At 49.0% G+C, this 20,706-nt stretch overlaps 1 protein-coding gene across 1 annotated transcript; it reads left to right on the forward strand.

Annotated features, from left to right (window-relative positions):
- Positions 1–2,038: 2,038 nt before the first annotated feature.
- Positions 2,039–3,322, forward strand: LOC308162951 (C2 calcium-dependent domain-containing protein 4C; the record flags this gene model as incomplete). Its single annotated transcript, XM_080537100.1, has 1 exon — positions 2,039–3,322. The coding sequence occupies one exon, from the start codon at positions 2,039–2,041 to the stop codon at positions 3,320–3,322; it is 1,284 nt and encodes a 427-aa protein (XP_080393226.1).
- Between the last annotated feature and the right edge of the window lie 17,384 nt (positions 3,323–20,706).

Below are 20,706 nucleotides of genomic sequence, written 5' to 3' on the forward strand. Positions count from 1 at the left end.
GAATGCAAACTCATAGTGTAATACTCTAACAGAGCAGGTCAACCTGACATGTCTGCCTGAAGTCTATTTCAATATTGTGTCATTATGGGAATGACCCAGACGAGGGTGACTACCATTGAATGCTGTGACTCTTAAGTGGTGTGGCACTCAGTCATTAAATAGTGTGGCACTTCCCTTCTGTCACTCCAATCGAGTCTTTTTCCGGCTCCGTCTTTCCCATTTTAAGGCAGAAAAAAAAATCTATGTGTCTCCACGGAAACCGATCAGTCTTTCTCAACCTGAAGACTGCAGTAAATTGAATCACACAGGGGGGATGGTGTCTCTCAGTCCCCCGTCCACTCCTGCATGTTTACATTGAAACAAGCACAGCTATAAAGACCTACTAGAGTTATTGCTTAAATTGTTATTACGATACCTTATATATAAGGTTGATTAGTCTGTTATAGGACTGCCTAAATAATCTGTCAGAACAAATCACTAATGAGTGCTCAGATATGAAGGTGTCATGGTAACACATTAAGGTTTTCTTTGGGGATGATGGTTGGTGCACACCAATCTATAAACCCTATGTGCACACCAATTCATAGCGTATATATAAAACCCCTTTTAACGAAAACCTACATGTAAAGTGTTTCTTTAGTGAGTTACAAATAGACCCACATACTTCACATAATAAATTAGGGTATAGGGCTCATTGTCTTTTGACATCTTTACAGAGGTAAAATAAACATTCAAATACGTTTGAAGAGCCACATACAGTGATTGATTGTGATTCTTCAAGGGCCACAAGGGTGATTGTTACAGGTTCTCTTGTTGGAACTCATGAATGAATGAATGAATGAATGGTCTTTATTGTCATTAATACAGTACAGGTACCATACAACGAAATTTAGAAGGGGGGGCTCCCCTGGTGCTTGGAAAAAGACTAAAAACAAGAGGACCAAGGGTAAAATAAAAAAGGGAAAAGAGCTGGTTTACATAAATAAAGGCTATGTACACTATCTACTATACTATACTACTATACTATACAATAAAACACTGTGCTGTACTCTATATGCTATAAATATCCTGACTTTTCCTATGTATACTCATGGTTTTATCCAGAGGTGGTTAAGATGGTTAGGACCAGGTCTGCACAGCCTCTTATTGGTCGGCTCTCAACATCGCCATCGGGAGAGAGTATATAAACCAGGAGAGTCGCTCCAGAACTGCAAGTCCATCTCTGAGAGCCACAGTGATAACAGTGAGATCAAGTCCATCTCTGAGAGCAGTGATCACAGTGAGATCAGGGGAGGAAAGCAAACACCTGTTGCGGAGGAATCAAAACAACAAAGGAGGCTTCGGAGTTTCCACGTCTGCTGTAAGTAAAGTAGGTTATTTTGTCCTGATTTCAACAGGTGGTTAGTTTCGTTATTTAAACAGCCCGTTTCACCCCAGAGCTCTTTTGATTAATCGTTATTTTTGCGCAAAGCGGACTTTTTTCCCCCTCCGCGCGTAACGCTTATCACTTGTTGCACTTTATTTTCGTGCTATATAAACTAGAGATTTATAAGAAATATTGACTTTATAATGATAAAATAAACTCATAATGTTGAGTTATGAAGTACACACTTGCCTATATTCTAATGAAGTTATTATGCGCATATAGGCTACGCTTGTACAAATTATGACATATTGTCCAGCATCATATTTCTGTGTTTTATCTCTCACAACGTTTCCGGATAACGGATCTCTCTCTTAAGTCAGTTGCAATTAAATGTCATATATCATTTTGTAGAATAATCTGTCTTTTTAAGTGGATAACATTTTTGCACCAAAACGAATATCCTCGAAAATATCAATAAGTAATGAATGAATCTTTCTTATTCTATTTTTTTGTGATACATTTTTAAAATTCTCTATTTCAATAATCTGTACTAATAGGTAATTAGTCATTCTCACATACTGCAATTATATGCTGCCCCGTCTACGTTTTTGATTGCAGACAGACAGCTCCCCCGCCACTCACATATCCCACTTGGTAAAGCCCAGTGGGACCATGTGGGTTCTGGAGAAGATCCGTGGCTCGGTAGAGACCAACGTGCTACGGCAGGGGGAGAACGGCGACAAGCAGGGCAAGAACCCCGTCTACAGCAACGTCCTCACCCCCGACAAGATCCCTGACTTCTTCATTCCCCCCAAGCTGGTCAGCTGTCCCCCCGAGCCAGAGACTCTGGACGTCAAGCCCAAAGAGGGGGGACTGCGGCCCTCCGCCTCCGAGCAGACCATCGGCACTTGCGGCAAGAAGCCGCTCAGTAGCCCTCGTAGCCCGCGTCTGGTCGCCAAGCTGGCCGGAGACACCAAGAACCTGCTGAGGGCCGCCAACCGCCACATCATCCAGATCGAGAGCGCCGACGACGTGGTGGCCGGGGACACCAACGCGGACCCCCAGTCTCAGACGGCCATGTCCCTCCCCTACGTCCCCAAGACCCAGACCTCCTACGGCTTCGCCACCCTGATGGAGAGCCCCCACACGCGTCGCAAGGAGTCCCTGTTCCACTGCGACCACGCCAGTCCGGCGACCTCCCCCAACACCCAGAGGAAGTCCCTGGGCAAGACTTCCGAGGGCCACCACCTCAACCCGCCGGACTTCAACAGCTCCCACCACAACCCGTACCGCTACTTCAGCGGCGGGGAGAGCGACACCTGCTCCTCGGCTGAGTCGTCCCCGTTCAGCTCGCCGCTGCTCTCGCGCTCCGCCTCCCTGCTAAAGCTCTTCAGCCACGAGACCCAGGCCAAGGTGGTGAAGGTGAAGCGGACGTTCGCCCGCCACAGCTCCCTGTCCACGGACGAGTGCAGCTCGGCCGAGCCCAGTCCCAACGTGCCGCGGCGGCTCCACTCCCCCTCCCTCCGCGGCGGCGGCGGCGGGGGGTCGTCGGACCACGGGGCGGCGGAGCGGCTGCACCGGGAGCACACGGTCAACCTGCACAAGGGCGGCACGGTGAGGCTGAGCGCCGACTACGACGCCGGCACCGCCCGCCTGCGCATCCGCGTGCTGGCCGCCGAGAGCCTCTACGACAAGACGGTGGACATCAAGAGCATCAACTGCTGCGTGTCGCTGTACCTCAACCCCGGCAAGCTGCAGAAGCAGAGGAGCACCATCATCAAGAACAGCCGGAACCCCGTCTTCAACGAGGACTTCTTCTTCGACTCCGTCACCTCGGTGCAGGTGAAGAACCTGGCGGTGAAGATCAAGGTGGTGAATAAGGGCACCAGTCTGAAGAGGGACTCGCTGCTGGGAGAGAGAGAGGTCCCCCTGGGGAAGCTCCTCTCTGGGCTCTAAGGGGCCGCTGGGAGAGGAGACGGCACGGCACGGCACAGTGCTCTGAACCAGACTTTGAATGTGCATGTGTGAGTGGAAGAGGTGTCGCTGGTACTGGTAAGATGTTTGCCTGATGATTCCCTCCCTGTATCCACGTTGTAGCACACTGTGAGGAGCTGGACATGAACATCCATTGGATGAACAAGCTTCTCTGGTCAGCTGCCCCCCAACCTTCTCGTCCCTAAAGCCTCCACTGATCATGTGGTCTACCACCTATAACATGGCACTGGTCAGAAGACCACCTGCATGTCGGGGACGAACCCCTCGAACCCCTCGTCCTCCTTCACTCCGTCTGTAGGCCTACTGTACGTAAGTTGTCTGTTGCATGGTCGTAACGTTAATGTGACGCAACCTCTGGACAATACAGGATGTGAGTCCTCTGCACGATTTGGTGTTTAAATCAGCAACAATTATGCTTTTGTGGGGCCAGAGGGTCTTTTTGAAGTTACACTGCAAAACCCCCCCGATGTGCAAATGATCCTTTGATCCCAGTGGCGTCGATGACAGGAGGAGGAGGAGGAGGAGGGACAAGCAGATTGACGTGACCACCGCGTCTCGTTAGATCGAGAGAATAGTGCTCAGACGTCATCGTCTGGACGTTTGTCCTCTCGGCACTGATATGGAATAATGGAAACGCGACGTATGACATAGGCTCCATGTTTGTACCTAGTTTCATAAAACCCACAAGCCTTATTGAGAGAAAAGACGGAGAGCATGGTCGTTTTAGAGGTCTATAAGTGTACGACGTTGTTTCACAGGCTGTGAAAAAACTGGATTTTATAATGTTATAATCCTATGTCAGATGTGTGTGTGTGGTATTTGTATGACACGTTTGTATGCGTTCTGTAGGATGTGTGTGCGTGACGTCAACATACACACAACCTACAGAATGACAGACAGACTGACACAACTTATGACTGTTGATGCCAATCATGTTGACTGTTGTGAAGAGGAGATGATTGACAGTCCAGACTCCCCTCCTTTGACCCTTATCTTTGCATGGCATGTCATCTTTCCCATCCCTCTTTTGCACGTCGCCTGGCTGTGTGACAAAAGCACTGAGGGACTGAGAAAGGTGAATGAGACACAACAATAGTGTTTTGACATGTAGAATAATCCTCCTCATAGCCCTTCACTCTCCCGGCTCCTCTCTCTCTCCCCCTCCTTCTCTCTCTCTCTCTCTCTCTCTCTCTCTCTCTCCCTCCCTCTCTCTCTCTCTCTCTCTCTCCCTCCCTCTCTCTCTCTCTCTCTCTCTCTCTCCCTCCCTCCCTCTCTCTCTCTCTCTCTCTCTCTCTCTCTCTCTCTGTCTGTTGTCCTTTCAAGGAATTAAAATAGATTGCATCTGATTGCAGCCTGAAGTGCAGAGAGGGACAGACAGAGTGAAGGGAGAGCGTCTGTACAGACCACTAAAAGGGTCAACACACCCATCGCTCTGTGAAATGCGGTGCCGTCAAATCAAATCATATCAGACGCTGTTGAGGTTTTGCATAGTAAGTGGTTGTGTGAAGCACATCGCTCTCATGTGGTTCTCAAGTTTCAATTTCAAGTTCTCAACACCCTACAGTATATATATATATATATATATATATATATATATATATATATATATATATATATATATATATACAGCACACAATCACTATCTCTCTGTATTTATAAACAAAACACAACGATTCACAAGATTCTAGACTTAAGATTAAGAATCGTTGATAAGTGTGATGATTTTGTTATTGTGGAAAATCTGTAATCTGCTGTTATGATCCTGTTGAATAATTGGTTTGGTTTGTGTTCTCATCCCTGCTCAATGGTTTTATGCTGATTGGCACTTCCTGAATTGTATCCAATCCCCACATCGGCAGCATGCCTTTAATACTTCAGTATCGTTAGTAGACTTAAGTATTGTACTGTAAAGTAACAGTACTGTACCGTTCAGTGTACTGTAGTGGGATTTGTGTTCAGGTCCTAGATTATGACAGCCAGTACACAGGCTTAATATAAGTGTCGGTGAAGATCAAGGTGGTGAATAAGGGCACCAGTCTGAAGAGGGACTCGCTGCTGGGAGAGAGAGAGGTCCCCCTGGGGGGGCCCCTAAGGGGCCGCTGGGAGAGGAGACGGCACGGCACGGCACAGTGCTCTGAACCAGACTTTGAATGTGCATGTGTGAGTGGAAGAGGTGTCGCTGGTACTGGTAAGATGTTTGCCTGATGATTCCCTCCCTGTATCCACGTTGTAGCACACTGTGAGGAGCTGGACATGAACATCCATTGGATGAACAAGCTTCTCTGGTCAGCTGCCCCCCAACCTTCTCGTCCCTAAAGCCTCCACTGATCATGTGGTCTACCACCTATAACATGGCACTGGTCAGAAGACCACCTGCATGTCGGGGACGAACCCCTCGAACCCCTCGTCCTCCTTCACTCCGTCTGTAGGCCTACTGTACGTAAGTTGTCTGTTGCATGGTCGTAACGTTAATGTGACGCAACCTCTGGACAATACAGGATGTGAGTCCTCTGCACGATTTGGTGTTTAAATCAGCAACAATTATGCTTTTGTGGGGCCAGAGGGTCTTTTTGAAGTTACACTGCAAAACCCCCCCGATGTGCAAATGATCCTTTGATCCCAGTGGCGTCGATGACAGGAGGAGGAGGAGGAGGAGGGACAAGCAGATTGACGTGACCACCGCGTCTCGTTAGATCGAGAGAATAGTGCTCAGACGTCATCGTCTGGACGTTTGTCCTCTCGGCACTGATATGGAATAATGGAAACGCGACGTATGACATAGGCTCCATGTTTGTACCTAGTTTCATAAAACCCACAAGCCTTATTGAGAGAAAAGACGGAGAGCATGGTCGTTTTAGAGGTCTATAAGTGTACGACGTTGTTTCACAGGCTGTGAAAAAACTGGATTTTATAATGTTATAATCCTATGTCAGATGTGTGTGTGTGGTATTTGTATGACACGTTTGTATGCGTTCTGTAGGATGTGTGTGCGTGACGTCAACATACACACAACCTACAGAATGACAGACAGACTGACACAACTTATGACTGTTGATGCCAATCATGTTGACTGTTGTGAAGAGGAGATGATTGACAGTCCAGACTCCCCTCCTTTGACCCTTATCTTTGCATGGCATGTCATCTTTCCCATCCCTCTTTTGCACGTCGCCTGGCTGTGTGACAAAAGCACTGAGGGACTGAGAAAGGTGAATGAGACACAACAATAGTGTTTTGACATGTAGAATAATCCTCCTCATAGCCCTTCACTCTCCCGGCTCCTCTCTCTCTCCCCCTCCTTCTCTCTCTCTCTCTCTCTCTCTCTCTCTCTCTCTCCCTCCCTCTCTCTCTCTCTCTCTCTCTCCCTCCCTCTCTCTCTCTCTCTCTCTCTCTCTCCCTCCCTCCCTCTCTCTCTCTCTCTCTCTCTCTCTCTCTCTCTCTCTCTCTCTGTCTGTTGTCCTTTCAAGGAATTAAAATAGATTGCATCTGATTGCAGCCTGAAGTGCAGAGAGGGACAGACAGAGTGAAGGGAGAGCGTCTGTACAGACCACTAAAAGGGTCAACACACCCATCGCTCTGTGAAATGCGGTGCCGTCAAATCAAATCATATCAGACGCTGTTGAGGTTTTGCATAGTAAGTGGTTGTGTGAAGCACATCGCTCTCATGTGGTTCTCAAGTTTCAATTTCAAGTTCTCAACACCCTACAGTATATATATATATATATATATATATATATATATATATATATATATATATATATATATATATATATATATATATACAGCACACAATCACTATCTCTCTGTATTTATAAACAAAACACAACGATTCACAAGATTCTAGACTTAAGATTAAGAATCGTTGATAAGTGTGATGATTTTGTTATTGTGGAAAATCTGTAATCTGCTGTTATGATCCTGTTGAATAATTGGTTTGGTTTGTGTTCTCATCCCTGCTCAATGGTTTTATGCTGATTGGCACTTCCTGAATTGTATCCAATCCCCACATCGGCAGCATGCCTTTAATACTTCAGTATCGTTAGTAGACTTAAGTATTGTACTGTAAAGTAACAGTACTGTACCGTTCAGTGTACTGTAGTGGGATTTGTGTTCAGGTCCTAGATTATGACAGCCAGTACACAGGCTTAATATAAGTGTTTATGAAAACGTGTTTTCATGATGTAGTAAATGCAATCAGTCATAAAGTGGGGTTTTAATGTTTTTTTTTGTTTTTATAATTGACTCTCATAGATTAAAAGCCTAGCACTGGATCCAGCAGCTAAATGTAACATGAAGAGCATTCCTCTGAGAAAGTCAATCTGGTGCTGCTATTTAGATATGCAACGAAAAAGATAATCAACTATTTCTCATGGATTCAATTAACTTTCCGTCCATCTCATCATCCTGCTATCAGGTACAGTAGCACCGCCAAACAGCCCCTCTGTAGGTTTCTGTCATAATTTCCCTTAAGGTTATGAATATCATTTCAATAATATACTGCCTTGGCCAGACTTCCATCATCTTGTCCTGCCTGCAGACCAAGTTCATCATCACCCAGCTTGACAACTCTAAATATATCGCCCAGTATCACTAATTGGCTGCCTATGCGTGTTGTTGTGGTATGGGATATCAGTAGGTGGGTGGGCTTATTGTTCAATTATGTATCAAGATGTAACAAGATTAGTAGAACTACAGCTCGACAAAGTGAAGGTGATTCTAATTAGCAAACATCACACTGACATGTATGAAATACATTCAGATCTCATCATATTTTCCATATCTGTGCTGGTATTAAGAGCATAGTGTCAAAAATAATTATGAATTTATTTCTACTGTCATTTCTGAAGGTGGAAGATATATCTAATATGTGAATGGTGTAGTGACTACATTATGGGTTCATGTTCTCCTCTTACTGTTGGTTGTGTAGTGGGAGGGAACCAGTTCTGGCACTAGGGGCAGAGGGGAGGATTATTAACGTTGCACCTTCCTGTTTAGATACACGAGTTTTGGTAACCATTTTCTGGTCCTGTACTGAGAGTACAAGTTGTTGTTTTGATTAAACAGTTATCATTACGTTGCCTACGTCTTTCCTTTTTCCTCCGGCACTACACTGGTGACCCCGACGTGATTTTTGTTAACGTAATTGTGTACAAAAACCAGCGACGAACATTACAATCCTGCAAAATGTCCGGGCGAGGACGACGTTCAAACCAGCGGCAGCCATCACCATCCCCTGTCAGGGTAACGCGTGGTGCGCACACTCCCACTCTCAAGCTACCAGAATTCTGGGACTCAACGCCTGCTGCATGGTTTGCTATTGTGGAGGCACATTTCAATAAAAGTGACATCGATGACGACGACGACCGGTACAACCATGCTGTGGCAATGTTGGGCAGCTCCACCGCAGCTCGAGTGGTAGGTTTTTTGTCTGCTCCCCCGACGACGAGCAAATATGAGCGCCTCAAGGCCCTGCTTCTAGAGACATTTGAACTGTCCACTGCGGAGAGGGTGCGTCGCCTATTTGCCATGTCGGACTTGGGTGACGAGAGGCCTTCTGCGAGCATGGAGAGGATGCTAAACCTGCTCGGTACAGAAGACCCCATGATCCTCTTCACAGAGCTGTTCATGCGCACATTGCCAGCTCAAGTTAGGATGGCGCTGGCCAACACCGCCATCATGGAGCCCCGCGCCCTGGCCAGGGAGGCGGACCGGTTCGTCTTGGCCATGCCTCAACGGTCCCCCGACCTGCTCGCTCCCGCGGCCGCCCCGCCACCCGACCGTCGCAGGAGAGCGAAGGATGACGCCAGACCTTCTGGCCAGCAGGGTAACGCTGCGGGCCATTGTTTCTACCACGCCACTTTTGGCGCCAAGGCCAAACGGTGCCGCTCACCCTGCACCTTCGGACCGACGGGAAACGGCGGGGCCGGCGCTCAGTAGTGGCCCTGAGCGCTGGCGTCACCAACAGGCTGCTCTTCATACAAGACACCGCCTCTGGTCGCAGTTTCCTTTGTGACACAGGTGCCCAGTGGAGCATCATTCCGGCAGAGAGATCGGATATGGCGAAGGAGGAGCGTGGTCCGCAGTTGGCAGGCGCGGACGGCACACCTATCTGCTCTTACGGCACTAGGGCGGTGGACGTGTGCTTCGGAGGGCAATGTTTTTCGTGGGATTTTGTCATAGCGGCTGTCACATTTCCCCTCCTTGGTGCGGATTTTCTGTGCGCCCACAACCTGTTGGTGGACGTGGGGAACAGGCGCCTGGTCAACTCACAGACTTTCGCTTCATTCGCCTGTACGCAGGGGGAGGCGGTCTACAGCGGGTGGTCCAATACGCTCGCCGAAAGTGACCAGTACCTTCGGCTGCTCGCCGAATTCCCCGACCTTACCAAGCCCACCTTCTCCGCGCCCACGGTGAAACACGGAGTGGAGCACCACATCGAGACCGAGGGGCCTCCCCTCCACGCCAGGGCCAGGCGCCTCAACCCGGAGAAGCTGGCCATCGCCAGGGCGGAGTTTGCGCATATGGAGCAGGTGGGCATCGTTCGGCGCTCGAGCAGCCCCTGGGCGTCTCCCCTGCACATCGTCCCTAAGTCAGACGGCGGGTGGCGCCCATGTGGGGACTACCGCCGCCTCAACGACGCGTCCAAGCCTGACCGCTACCCGGTCCCACATGTCCAGGACTTTTCAGCGAACCTGGCAGGCAAACGCTTCTTCTCCAAAGTGGACCTGGTACGGGGGTACCATCAGGTGCCGGTGCACCCCGAGGACGTCCCTAAGACGGCCGTAATCACGCCATTTGGGCTCTTCGAGTTTCTGCGGATGCCGTTCGGCCTGAAGAACGCGGCGCAGACCTTCCAACGCCTCATGCACTCGGTGCTCCGGGACCTACCATTCCTCTTCGTCTACTTGGATGACATCCTCGTCGCAAGCACCACGGAGGTGGAGCACCTGTCCCACCTCCGGGCCCTTTTCACACGGCTCAGCCAACATGGGCTGATTGTCAATCCGGCGAAGTGTGAGTTCGGACGGAACGCCATCGACTTTCTCGGGCACCGGGTCTCCGCAGAGGGGGTGACCCCCCTCCCCTCGAAGGTAGAAGCTGTCGCTGCTTTCCCGCGCCCCAGCACAATCAGCGAGCTCAAGGGGTTCATCGGGATGGTAACCTTCTACTATCGCTTCCTCCACCACATCGCTCACATCCTGCGGCCTCTGTACGATGCCCAGAAGGGCAAGACTCTGAAGCAGCCGGTGGACTGGACGGCGGAGCGTGTCAAAGCCTTTCAGGACACCAAGGCGGCCCTGGCCCGCGCTGCCATGTTGGCCCACCCCTCGCCCTCGGCACCCACTGCTCTCACCACGGACGCCTCTGACTTTGCTGTGGGAGCGGTGTACGAACAGTGGGTTGGGGACGCCTGGCAGCCTCTTGCATTCTTCAGCCGCCAGCTGTCTCCCAGAGAGCAAAGGTACAGCACATTCGACAGGGAGCTCCTCGGGCTGTGGCTTGCTGTCAGACACTTCCGTTTTTTACTGGAGGGCCGCGAGTTTACGGCCTACGTGGACCACAAGCCACTCACGCACGCCATGTCCAAGGTGGCGGAGCCGTGGTCCGACCGCCAACAGCGCCAGCTCGCCTACATATCCGAGTTCACCACAGACATCCAGCACGTTGCTGGGAAGTCCAACCAGGTCGCGGATTGTCTCTCCAGGGCGGTGGTTGGTGCGGTCCAACTGGGTTTGGACTACGCGCGCATGGCTGCAGACCAGGCCGCCGACCCCGCCGTCCAGGCTCTCAAGTTGTCGGACACAGGACTGCGCCTAGAAGAGGTGGTTTTCGGTGACGCAGGGGCCACGCTCCTGTGCGACGTCTCCATGGGTCAGCCACGACCGGTGGTCCCCGCCAACTGGAGGCGCCCCGCCTTCGAGGCGATACACGGCTTGTCTCACCCTGGTAGGAAACCGTCCTCACGGCTGGTGTCAGAGAAATTCGTCTGGCATGGGCTCAAGAGGGATGTGAGGGCCTGGGTTGACACGTGCATCGCCTGCCAGCGCGCCAAGGTGCATCGACACGTCAAGGCCCCCCTGGAGCAGTTCTCTGTGCCTGAGCGGAGGTTCGATCATGTAAACGTGGACCTGGTAGGGCCGCTGCCCCCCTCGCACGGATACACCTATCTCTTTACCATGGTGGACAGGACGACTCGCTGGCCGGAGGCAGTTCCGCTCTCCTCAACGACAGCCCCCGACCTGGCCCGGGCGTTCATCGCGGTGTGGGTCTCCCGCTACGGCACCCCTGCTGATCTCTCCTCTGACCGTGGCTCACAGTTTACTTCAGAGCTGTGGGCAGCGGTGGCGGAGAATCTGGGGGTCAAGCTCCACCGCACAACCGCCTATCACCCGCAGGCGAACGGGCTCTGTGAGCGTTTCCATCGATCCATGAAGGCCGCCCTTCGAGCCAGCCTCACGGACAGCGACTGGCTTGACAAGCTGCCGTGGGTCATGCTGGGGCTCAGGACAGCGCCTAAGGAGGACCTCCAGTCGTCGTCCGCTGAGCTGGTGTTTGGACAGCCGCTGCGGGTCCCCGGTGACTTCATTCCCAAGTCAACGGAGCCCTGGTCCGCCGCCGCTCAGCGCGCCTCCCTGCTGGACAGCGCCAGGACCTTCGTCCCGGTCCCGACTACGCAGCATGGTGTCCCTACTTCGAGGGTGCCCCCGGAGCTGCACTCAGCGAGGTTCGTTTTCATTCGTCATGATGGCCACAGGACTCCACTACGTCCTCCTTATGACGGGCCTTTCCGTGTCATCGAGGCCGGAGCCAAGAACTTCATGGTTGACATGGGGGGTAGGCCTGAGTGTGTGTCCGTTGATCGCCTCAAACCGGCCCACTTGGACCTTGAACTGCCCCTGGACTTGGCCCTGCCACCGCGCAGAGGCCGGCCTCCAGTCCTACCTCCCCTGCCGCGCCCTGGCCATTCCCCCCTCCGACCCCGACAACCCCCCGCAGCTCGCGAGCCCCCGGTCGTCGCTGCCCCCCGTCCTTCCCTGCAGGAGGACGTGATGGGCGATGTCACACCTCCTCCCGCACCTCCTGACTTTACCTACGATCGTAGGGGCCGGGCCATACGCCCTCCTCGCCGTGAGGATTTCCAATATTGAGGTGAACACTGGGGGGGCTGGTGTAGTGACTACATTATGGGTTCATGTTCTCCTCTTACTGTTGGTTGTGTAGTGGGAGGGAACCAGTTCTGGCACTAGGGGCAGAGGGGAGGATTATTAACGTTGCACCTTCCTGTTTAGATACACGAGTTTTGGTAACCATTTTCTGGTCCTGTACTGAGAGTACAAGTTGTTGTTTTGATTAAACAGTTATCATTACGTTGCCTACGTCTTTCCTTTTTCCTCCGGCACTACAATATTCACTTTCCTTCTATAAGTGATGTTTTCCTCCCCCTCAGATGCTCGTTCTCAAACATGTACAGAGCACCTTCAAATATATAGTAAAGTCATTATAAGTGGGTATACCAGTGGAATTAAATAGCTTTTTAGAATTAGTTCTTTGTTTGATGCATAATGAACCAATTTGATTGCCAACCTTCATTTAAATCTCTGAGGGGTTGCTAGAATTCACTTTCCCATTAGCTTGCCGTTGGTGTTCGGAAATCAGTCCCCGTTATTCTACACTGAATAGCTATTTAATTACACAAGGGGTAGAAAGGTTTTGAGAGAAAACATGTTTAAATTAGTCAGGAGCCTCAGTGCTTGTGAGAGGAGAGAATGAAAGGGGGTATGGATATATTTCGTTTCTCTGGATCACATTTTTGCAGAGGGGTTTTCGATAATATGCTGAACTGTTTCTCAAGTCTTCCTGTTTCAACAGGTTTTTTGAAAAAGATGAAAGTGCCAATCCGTTGTACTTGATTTCAAATTCTTTCGTTTCTCGATAAATGATGGAAGCTGGTGTTTAATCTGCTGTATGATTATTGTACTAATCGGTGTGGGTACTAATCTTTTTTTACTGTGATGTGCAAATGATGGACAACTGTGGATCTTTCTGACCGTTCCTCAAATTGTGTTTATGAAATGCCATGATTAAAGCTGTACTGTTGAAATAATGACTTTATTCAGAGCATAAGTTAATTAATAAAGAAATACATTCATGAATAGATAAAACTGTTGTTCTCTTTAAGGATCTCACATCACATTCATTGTTACAGCAAGGTGACAGATCTAAATACTGTGTTTACCTAAGCATTGTCTTGACATAATAGTATGCTTAGCTGATTTATAGCATCCTCTGATTAACCATTAATCACAGCACCAATCCTGTTCTACGAGTGTGTGGAAGGGTGCAATTACTGTTCCAGTCATCACGAACCTTTGTCATCCAGGCCAAAGAGATACTGGGACAAAGGCAACTGATGCAAAGTGCTTCTCAAAAAGATCTGCTTGGTAGGCGTGACTATGACATGTATAACCTATTTTCTGATGGCAACTGTCAGTGTGTACCGATAGTATAAACCAACTGTCAGTGTGTACCAATAATATAAACCAACTCTTAGCTTAGATTGATAAGGTTCTATCTCCGTTTAGGGCAGTTCAGAGATATTGAGCGTCAAAGTTTTGACATTCCATTATGTTTTGTGAGATGGAACCTTTGTATTTTATGAATTACTAACTCAAAAATTTCAACATTTTTAAAAATAACACCACACAGGTATTAATAAACCCCTAATGGATCAGATTATGTAAAAAACTAAATTTTGGCAGAAATGGAGATAGAACCTTATAATTCTAATGTCACGAACTGTCAGTGTGTACCAATAGTATAAATCAACTGTCAGTGTGTACCGATAGTATAAACCAGGTGAGTGGCTCCTCGCAGAGCTGCTTCCAGCTGTTCTCTACTCTCTCACTCACTCTTTCTTTTCACAGCTGCTCCCTATATTGCTCTCTCGTTTTCTCTCTCTCTCTGTTGCATTCTCCCAGCTGCTCTCATTCCAAGCTGCTTCCTCTCTGTCTGTCTGTATGTCTCTGTGACTGTGTCTCTTTCCTTTTCTCTCTCTCTCTCTCTCTCTCTCTCTCTCTCTCTCTCTCTCTTTCTCTCTTTCTCTTCCCCCCCCCCCCCCCCCCCACTCCCTCTCATTATTTGGTCCTGTCATATGGTATCAAGACACACCTGTTTCTCCAAATGAGCTCCAGACCTTGTTACTCTCCTTGCCTGATGTCCCAGCATCCCCAGCCTTTCCTCCTAACCATGGGCCCTCTGACCCCAACTGTCTATGATTGGGTGTATATGCTATCTCCAACCATCTACAGGCAGCCACATCAGATCAACAACACCATACTGTTTAATTGGCAACTGATGCTTATCCCGATCCCGCGTCTAGAGAGAGAGAGAGGGCTGTTTGCTTATTAGACGAGCTGTGAGTGGGAGATGGCTCCGAGATGGCCAGCTGATGCAAAGAAGGATCCAGGATATAATTGCTGTCATGGCAGATGTGTGTGTGTGTGTGTGTGTGTGTGTGTTAAAAAAACAGGCACTTTTGGGACACAGCTTCGGTTTATACAAACTATCCAAGCCAAGATGGTCGAGATGATTACAGCTTGCCTTTCAGCTGTACTTTTTTATCTCGTTTTTTAATTTTCTATTTTCATTCCGTTTCTTTCCCCCAAAAGACACGATGAAAGCCAGAGTCAACTGTTCAACTGACTGAATTCTCCCCCCTTCCCATCAGACCTGGGCCGCTCCCTAATAAATCATAGAGGCGGTCGGTCAGGTTTCACATAACCACTGCTAGCAATCTAATGCCTCACCATCTGCATATCAAACACTGCCTGCACGACCGGTAGGAATGTTTTCCAATTTTCTTCGTCTGACACCTTACATTTCCGTCGACGGCCGCTTGTCTCCCATAGTTCGTAACTGATTATAATCCACGTCTCCCGAGTGTTGGAGGGGGATGTCTGAGATAGGACAGTGACTCTAAATGCCACCGTCCTGTTGATGTCACAGTTGTGAGGACAACCAACTGAGGCTAAATTCGATTGGGGCAATTTTCATCCCTGGCTTCCTTGACTTCAGGGAGTAAAGGTTGAGGGCTATAATTGGCTTTGGGATTACTATGGCAACCGCAGAGCACAAACGCTCGACAGATCAGGGTGAGTGAAGGAATGATGAGAGAGGGGGGGAGAGAGAGAGAGAGAGAGAGACAGAGAGAGAGAGAGGGAGAAAGAGAGAACCAGAGTATTCCCAAAGGCGCGAAGAACACTGACGATCCAAATGTGTTAATTACCCGGATAGATGCCAGAGAGTCTCGCTGTTATCTCCTTTACTGAAGCACAACAATAATGAGTTGTGATGACGACTGAGACTCAGTCACACAGGCCTCGTTTGAACAACCAGCACCATCATTTGGATCTTCCTCGGTCACCCTCCCCAGTTTAAAGAGACCCGTAGGAAGAGGGAAGAGGGGGAAATGAAAAGCCCGGTTGCCACGGCAGTGTTCCCTGCGGTGTGAGAGAGCCGACGTGAAGGCAGACAGGCAGGGCAGACAGGCAGGGAAGGCAGACAGGCAGGGCAGACAGGCAGACAGGGCAGCCAGACAGGCAGGGCAGACAGGCAGGGCAGACAGACAGGGAAGGCAGACAGGCAGACAGGGCAGGCAGGCAGGCAGACAGGGCAGCCTTCAGACGCTTTCAAATCAGCCCTCGCCAGTTATCGGCTGGCATACAGAGCCGGTCATGATCAATGGCGGTGTCTTTGTTCAGCAGACCCCCCGGTGACCCTCTCTCCCACGGCCTGTCATGTCTTCTTCCACAGAGCTTGGCGGCGGCCCCTCCCACCCATTACGGAGGCGGATCACCCCGGTGATCACAGGAATAGTTTTTCAGCTTCTAAGACTATCGAACCTGGGAGGCACTAACTGTGCAATCAAAACCTGAGTGACAAATGTTCCCATAGCAACCTGGGGAGTGGGGGGAGAGGGGGAGGGGGGGACATTTTCTCCCGGTAATAGGACAAAAGGTGTGTCGGGTACGTGAGGTACAATCAGATGAGACTGATGCAGAGTTGATGATGACGTCCATGTTATCCGTGGTCTCACTTGGAGCAGGGCAGGTGTCTGTAACGGTTGGACATTTTCACAAGGGAGGGTGGGTGTACAGAAACAGGTGGTTTATCACTGGAACTTTCTGGAAGATTCCCACCTTCAGCAAGCAGGTGACAGAGGGCTAGTGTACACACAGGCCTGCCCTTTCTAGCATGTCTCGGAAACCCTGTATGTATGTTATGTGTCAGGACGTCAGCCTGGAGTCTCTGAGGTGTCACTGCAGACATACAGTCGTGTCCATAACGTTTTGGATTATGCAAATCAAGTCTTTATGACTTCCTTCTCTCATAAGGAAAAACAATAAACTGGAACCGTGGCGATGGATGTAATTTCGTGAACACCGAGATCCGAACACAAATCCATATTTTTCATCTAATCGGCTGCCGCATTAAAAATATATTAAAAGACAAGACTGTGTGTTTCTTGGATGATGTTTACGGAGGAGGAATTGTAAATGATTGGCTGAATGTTCCCTGACCAAATCCTCTGGGCCACACCTTAATGTATTTAGCTACATATCCTGTAAGCTGGAGTGTAAATAAAGATGTTCTATTTGAACAGGGAGTTACCAACCAACCCCCCCCCCGGGTCTATCTCTCTCCCTATCTCTCGCTCTACCCCCTCCCTCCTCTCTTTCTTTCTTTTCCTCCCTCTTTCTCCCGCCACCCCATCTCTCTCTCCCTCCACCTCTCCCCCTCTCTCCGTCGTCTTTCTCAACCCCCTTCACTCTCTCTCTCTCTCTCTCTCTCTCTCTCTCTCTCTCTCTCTCTCTCTCTCTCTCTCTCCATCATCTTTCTCAACCCCCTTCTCTCTCTCTCTCACTGCGGTGAAAACAACTCGTCTCTCTCTGATTGGCAGTTGGGCAGGCGTCCGGGCCCCGTCTCCCAGAGAGCGAGGATAAAGGCGCATCGTTGTTTGATCATGATTGCATGGCATGTCCAATCACAGGCAACAGCTCCGCTGTGCTACAGTCCAGTCCCACATTACACAGTATCAGTCAACATCAGGAGTACTCCTTATTTGCCTTATAGAATCAACAAGGGAGACCACCGTTGTCCTTTGACCGCTGTGATTTGACGGGGGAGCTAACAGAAGTCTTCAGGTCTCAGGCCTTAAGGTTTCCCACCGTACAAACATGGTTCACCGAACCACCTCAACCACCGACCGCCACAACATTGTCACTGTTAAGTCGTTCCAGTCGTTGCGACATCGACGTCGTGTCACATGGAGGATTGGTTATTGGCGTTGACGGAAAATGTCAGTTGGTCATGGAACAACACGTGTTCCACATTTGACCCAGTGAAAGCTAGGAGGACTACCGTACATATATGGTTATATAAGTGGGCTGTTTACGACGGATCCCACTGTGTGTTTTGCATCCTAGAACGCGCTGAGATTGGCCGGAAACTTCAAAGGGCTCTGTTCTCAATTTCCTGTTCAAGAGAGCAGCCGGCATGAGCCGGGCTACAGCAGGCATTTGTTTGTTGTCCAGATTAATCAGTCCTGATAAAAATGTGGAGGATTAGATGGCATACCTTGGCGTTGCCATGGCAACAGGTCTGGCAGGCGACCGACACCTGTGAATTACCATTAGGGCTGCTGTGGTAGCTATAGCGCGCCGCGCCAAGCTAGCGCCAGGGCCTTAATTAGAAACGCAGGGGCAGAAAGAGAGAGAGAGAGAGAGAGAGCGGCGCTCCCAGCGCTCAGCGCTCAGCGTTATCTCAGCCCTTTATCAACACACTGCTCCCATAAAATCAAAGAGAATTAGCTTTCAAATGAACAGGTGTCCTCTGGAGAACAGGGGGGGCTCTCTAAATGCAGGGCCTGGGGGCCTGTTAGGCCTACTCAATCTGCCTTGGTTAACTGGCTTTACCGTGTGTGTGTGTGTGTGTGTGTGTGTGTGTGTGTGTGTGTGTGTGTGTGTGTGTGTGTGTGTGTGTGTGTGCGTGTGTCAACTCAAAGACACCATAAACTGTTTCTTTTCACTTTTCAAGTGAGTTCACTGAGCAGAGCATTATGCTAATCATAATGTGTGAGAGTCTATGCCTCTGCAATGGTGTGGAAATACAAGGCCTTTAAATAATTAAACACATCTTTATGATATACGTCTTTTATTGTTGGCGGGGGAACTAAATGAACTACTACATGTGTGGGAGTCACTAATGAGCCAGACTATAACAACCCACAGTACTGTATACCTAGTGTCTATCAGACCATACAGTCAGGGGAGGCTAGTGGAGGTCGAAATCGGAGGATGGGCTCATTGTAATGCATGGGATGGAATGAGGAGTGACAGTAGCATTGACAGGACAGTCACTATTGGGCTGAGGTGAACCATGCGTCCTCACTTCTATCAGAACAACAAACAGGCCCACAGAGCCATATCAACTGGTAACAGAGGAGGCTGGTGGAGGTAGAAATCGGAGGACAAGCTCATTGTAATCCATGGAATTATATAACACACGTGTTTGATACCAGTCCTTATTCCATTCGGTGCATTACAATGAGCCCATCCTCTGATGTCTATCATCCACTAGCCTACTCGGAACACAATGTACCATTTGTGATGAAAAACAAACATTGTGTTGGCGGAAAAAAAGAGATCTAGCCAAATAAAATGCAGGGTTAGATGATCACAACAACAGGGAGTTTGCTGAGCCCATCAGCCTGCTGATACTTGTTATGCTTTTCCACAAGGTAAAAAGGCTCACGCAGTTTACTAGGGTGATGACAGAGGTGTTGTTTATACAATGAACGTCTATTCTAAAACCATCATTGTACCCAATATAGGTCTCATCCAGGCAGAATCTTCTCTATCTATCTTCACTGACGGTTTCGTCTCTGAGCAGCACGATTATAAACTTAAAAATCAGACATTTTCTTTGATCATTTCCCATTTCACCTCTTCACTTTCCAGGCCATTTTCTCTTCTCCCCTCGCCTTGTCTCACCGCTGTCTCTCTCGCTGCCAGCGCTCTAATTGGTCCAGAGGTTTCGGCCCTCTCTCTCTCTCTGACTACACATGTCAAAAGCTACTAATTGCTGAAGGCACTTACTAGTAAAGCTGTGACTCTCTTTTTCAGCAGGGACAAAGTGAATGTTCCTGCTGCTGTTTCCTCAAACGCAGCATGTAGAAAGCTGCCACCTTGTGTCCTCTGTGATGGCAGCATGAGTTAATCTAATCCCCCGGTTTCGATTTGTCCCATACGGAGACTATCAAATATATCACATCTTTCAATTCAAACAGAACAACGAGACAGTAAATAAGAACATTATGGCACAGGGGGAGGTTTTGGTATTGCTTGAAAAAGCCACGAGTGGCCCGTAATAAATGAGAAAGCTGCCAAACCCGCCCCTGCCTTTCTTCAACAGATTGGATGAATCCTTCTTTTTTTAATTGTTAATATGGTGTCTTTTGGACTGTCAGTGAGACGGATTTTAATTCCTACTCTTCTTCTTTTTAATGAGAGAAAGTAGAAAGTTTCAGTTTCCACCAAAGCTCCTTTGCCCATGGTTATGAAGTTGCGGAGAGTGAGAGTGATTCGAATGCTTATTAAGAAACTTTACAGCTGAACAAATAGTTAGAGCTGTTAGTCACAGACACAATTCCCATAGAAACAGAGAGAAGGTTTGCATCTGTACAACCCACAAGAGATTCCAAAACTCAAAACTCTCATTTGAATGAGAATTAAGAGATGTGTTCTCTCAAGAGAGTAGTAGTCTTCTAGGTCATACATTCTCCTCTAGACACCACAACATTGTAACAGTTGAGATTCTCATGTGGTCGAGCCAAGGGACTTCTATTGTAGACAAACAGATCTCAGGGGGACTCAGTGATGATATGGGTGTAGCTCTTTCGTGGGCAGTAAATCCAGGGAGGTTTAGAGAGAATACCGGCAGGGTTTCAGTGTCATTCGTCCATTGTGAGAGAAGAGAGAGGCTAGCTATCGAGCCTGGCTGGCCTCGTCCAGCAGAGAGCTTTGTTTCTCCATCCATCTCATTATCCATGCACTGTTTACGTACTGGTCTCTGCCCTGCTTCCTTAAGCTGCTGGAGGAGAGAGAGAGATAAAGACAGAGGTTGAGAGAGAGAGAGAGAGGTTGAGAGAGAGAGAGAGAGAGAGAGAGAGAGAGAGAGAGAGAAAGAGGTTGAGAGAGAGAGGTTGAGAGAGAAAGAGAGCTAGGGATAGATGTGGGATTGTAATGATCAGAAGTGGTGTCGATACAGTGACAACGATTAGCACAACA

Source organism: Nansenia antarctica (genome assembly GCF_963989245.1).
Source record: "Nansenia antarctica genome assembly, chromosome: 7".
NCBI lineage: Eukaryota > Metazoa > Chordata > Actinopteri > Argentiniformes > Microstomatidae > Nansenia > Nansenia antarctica.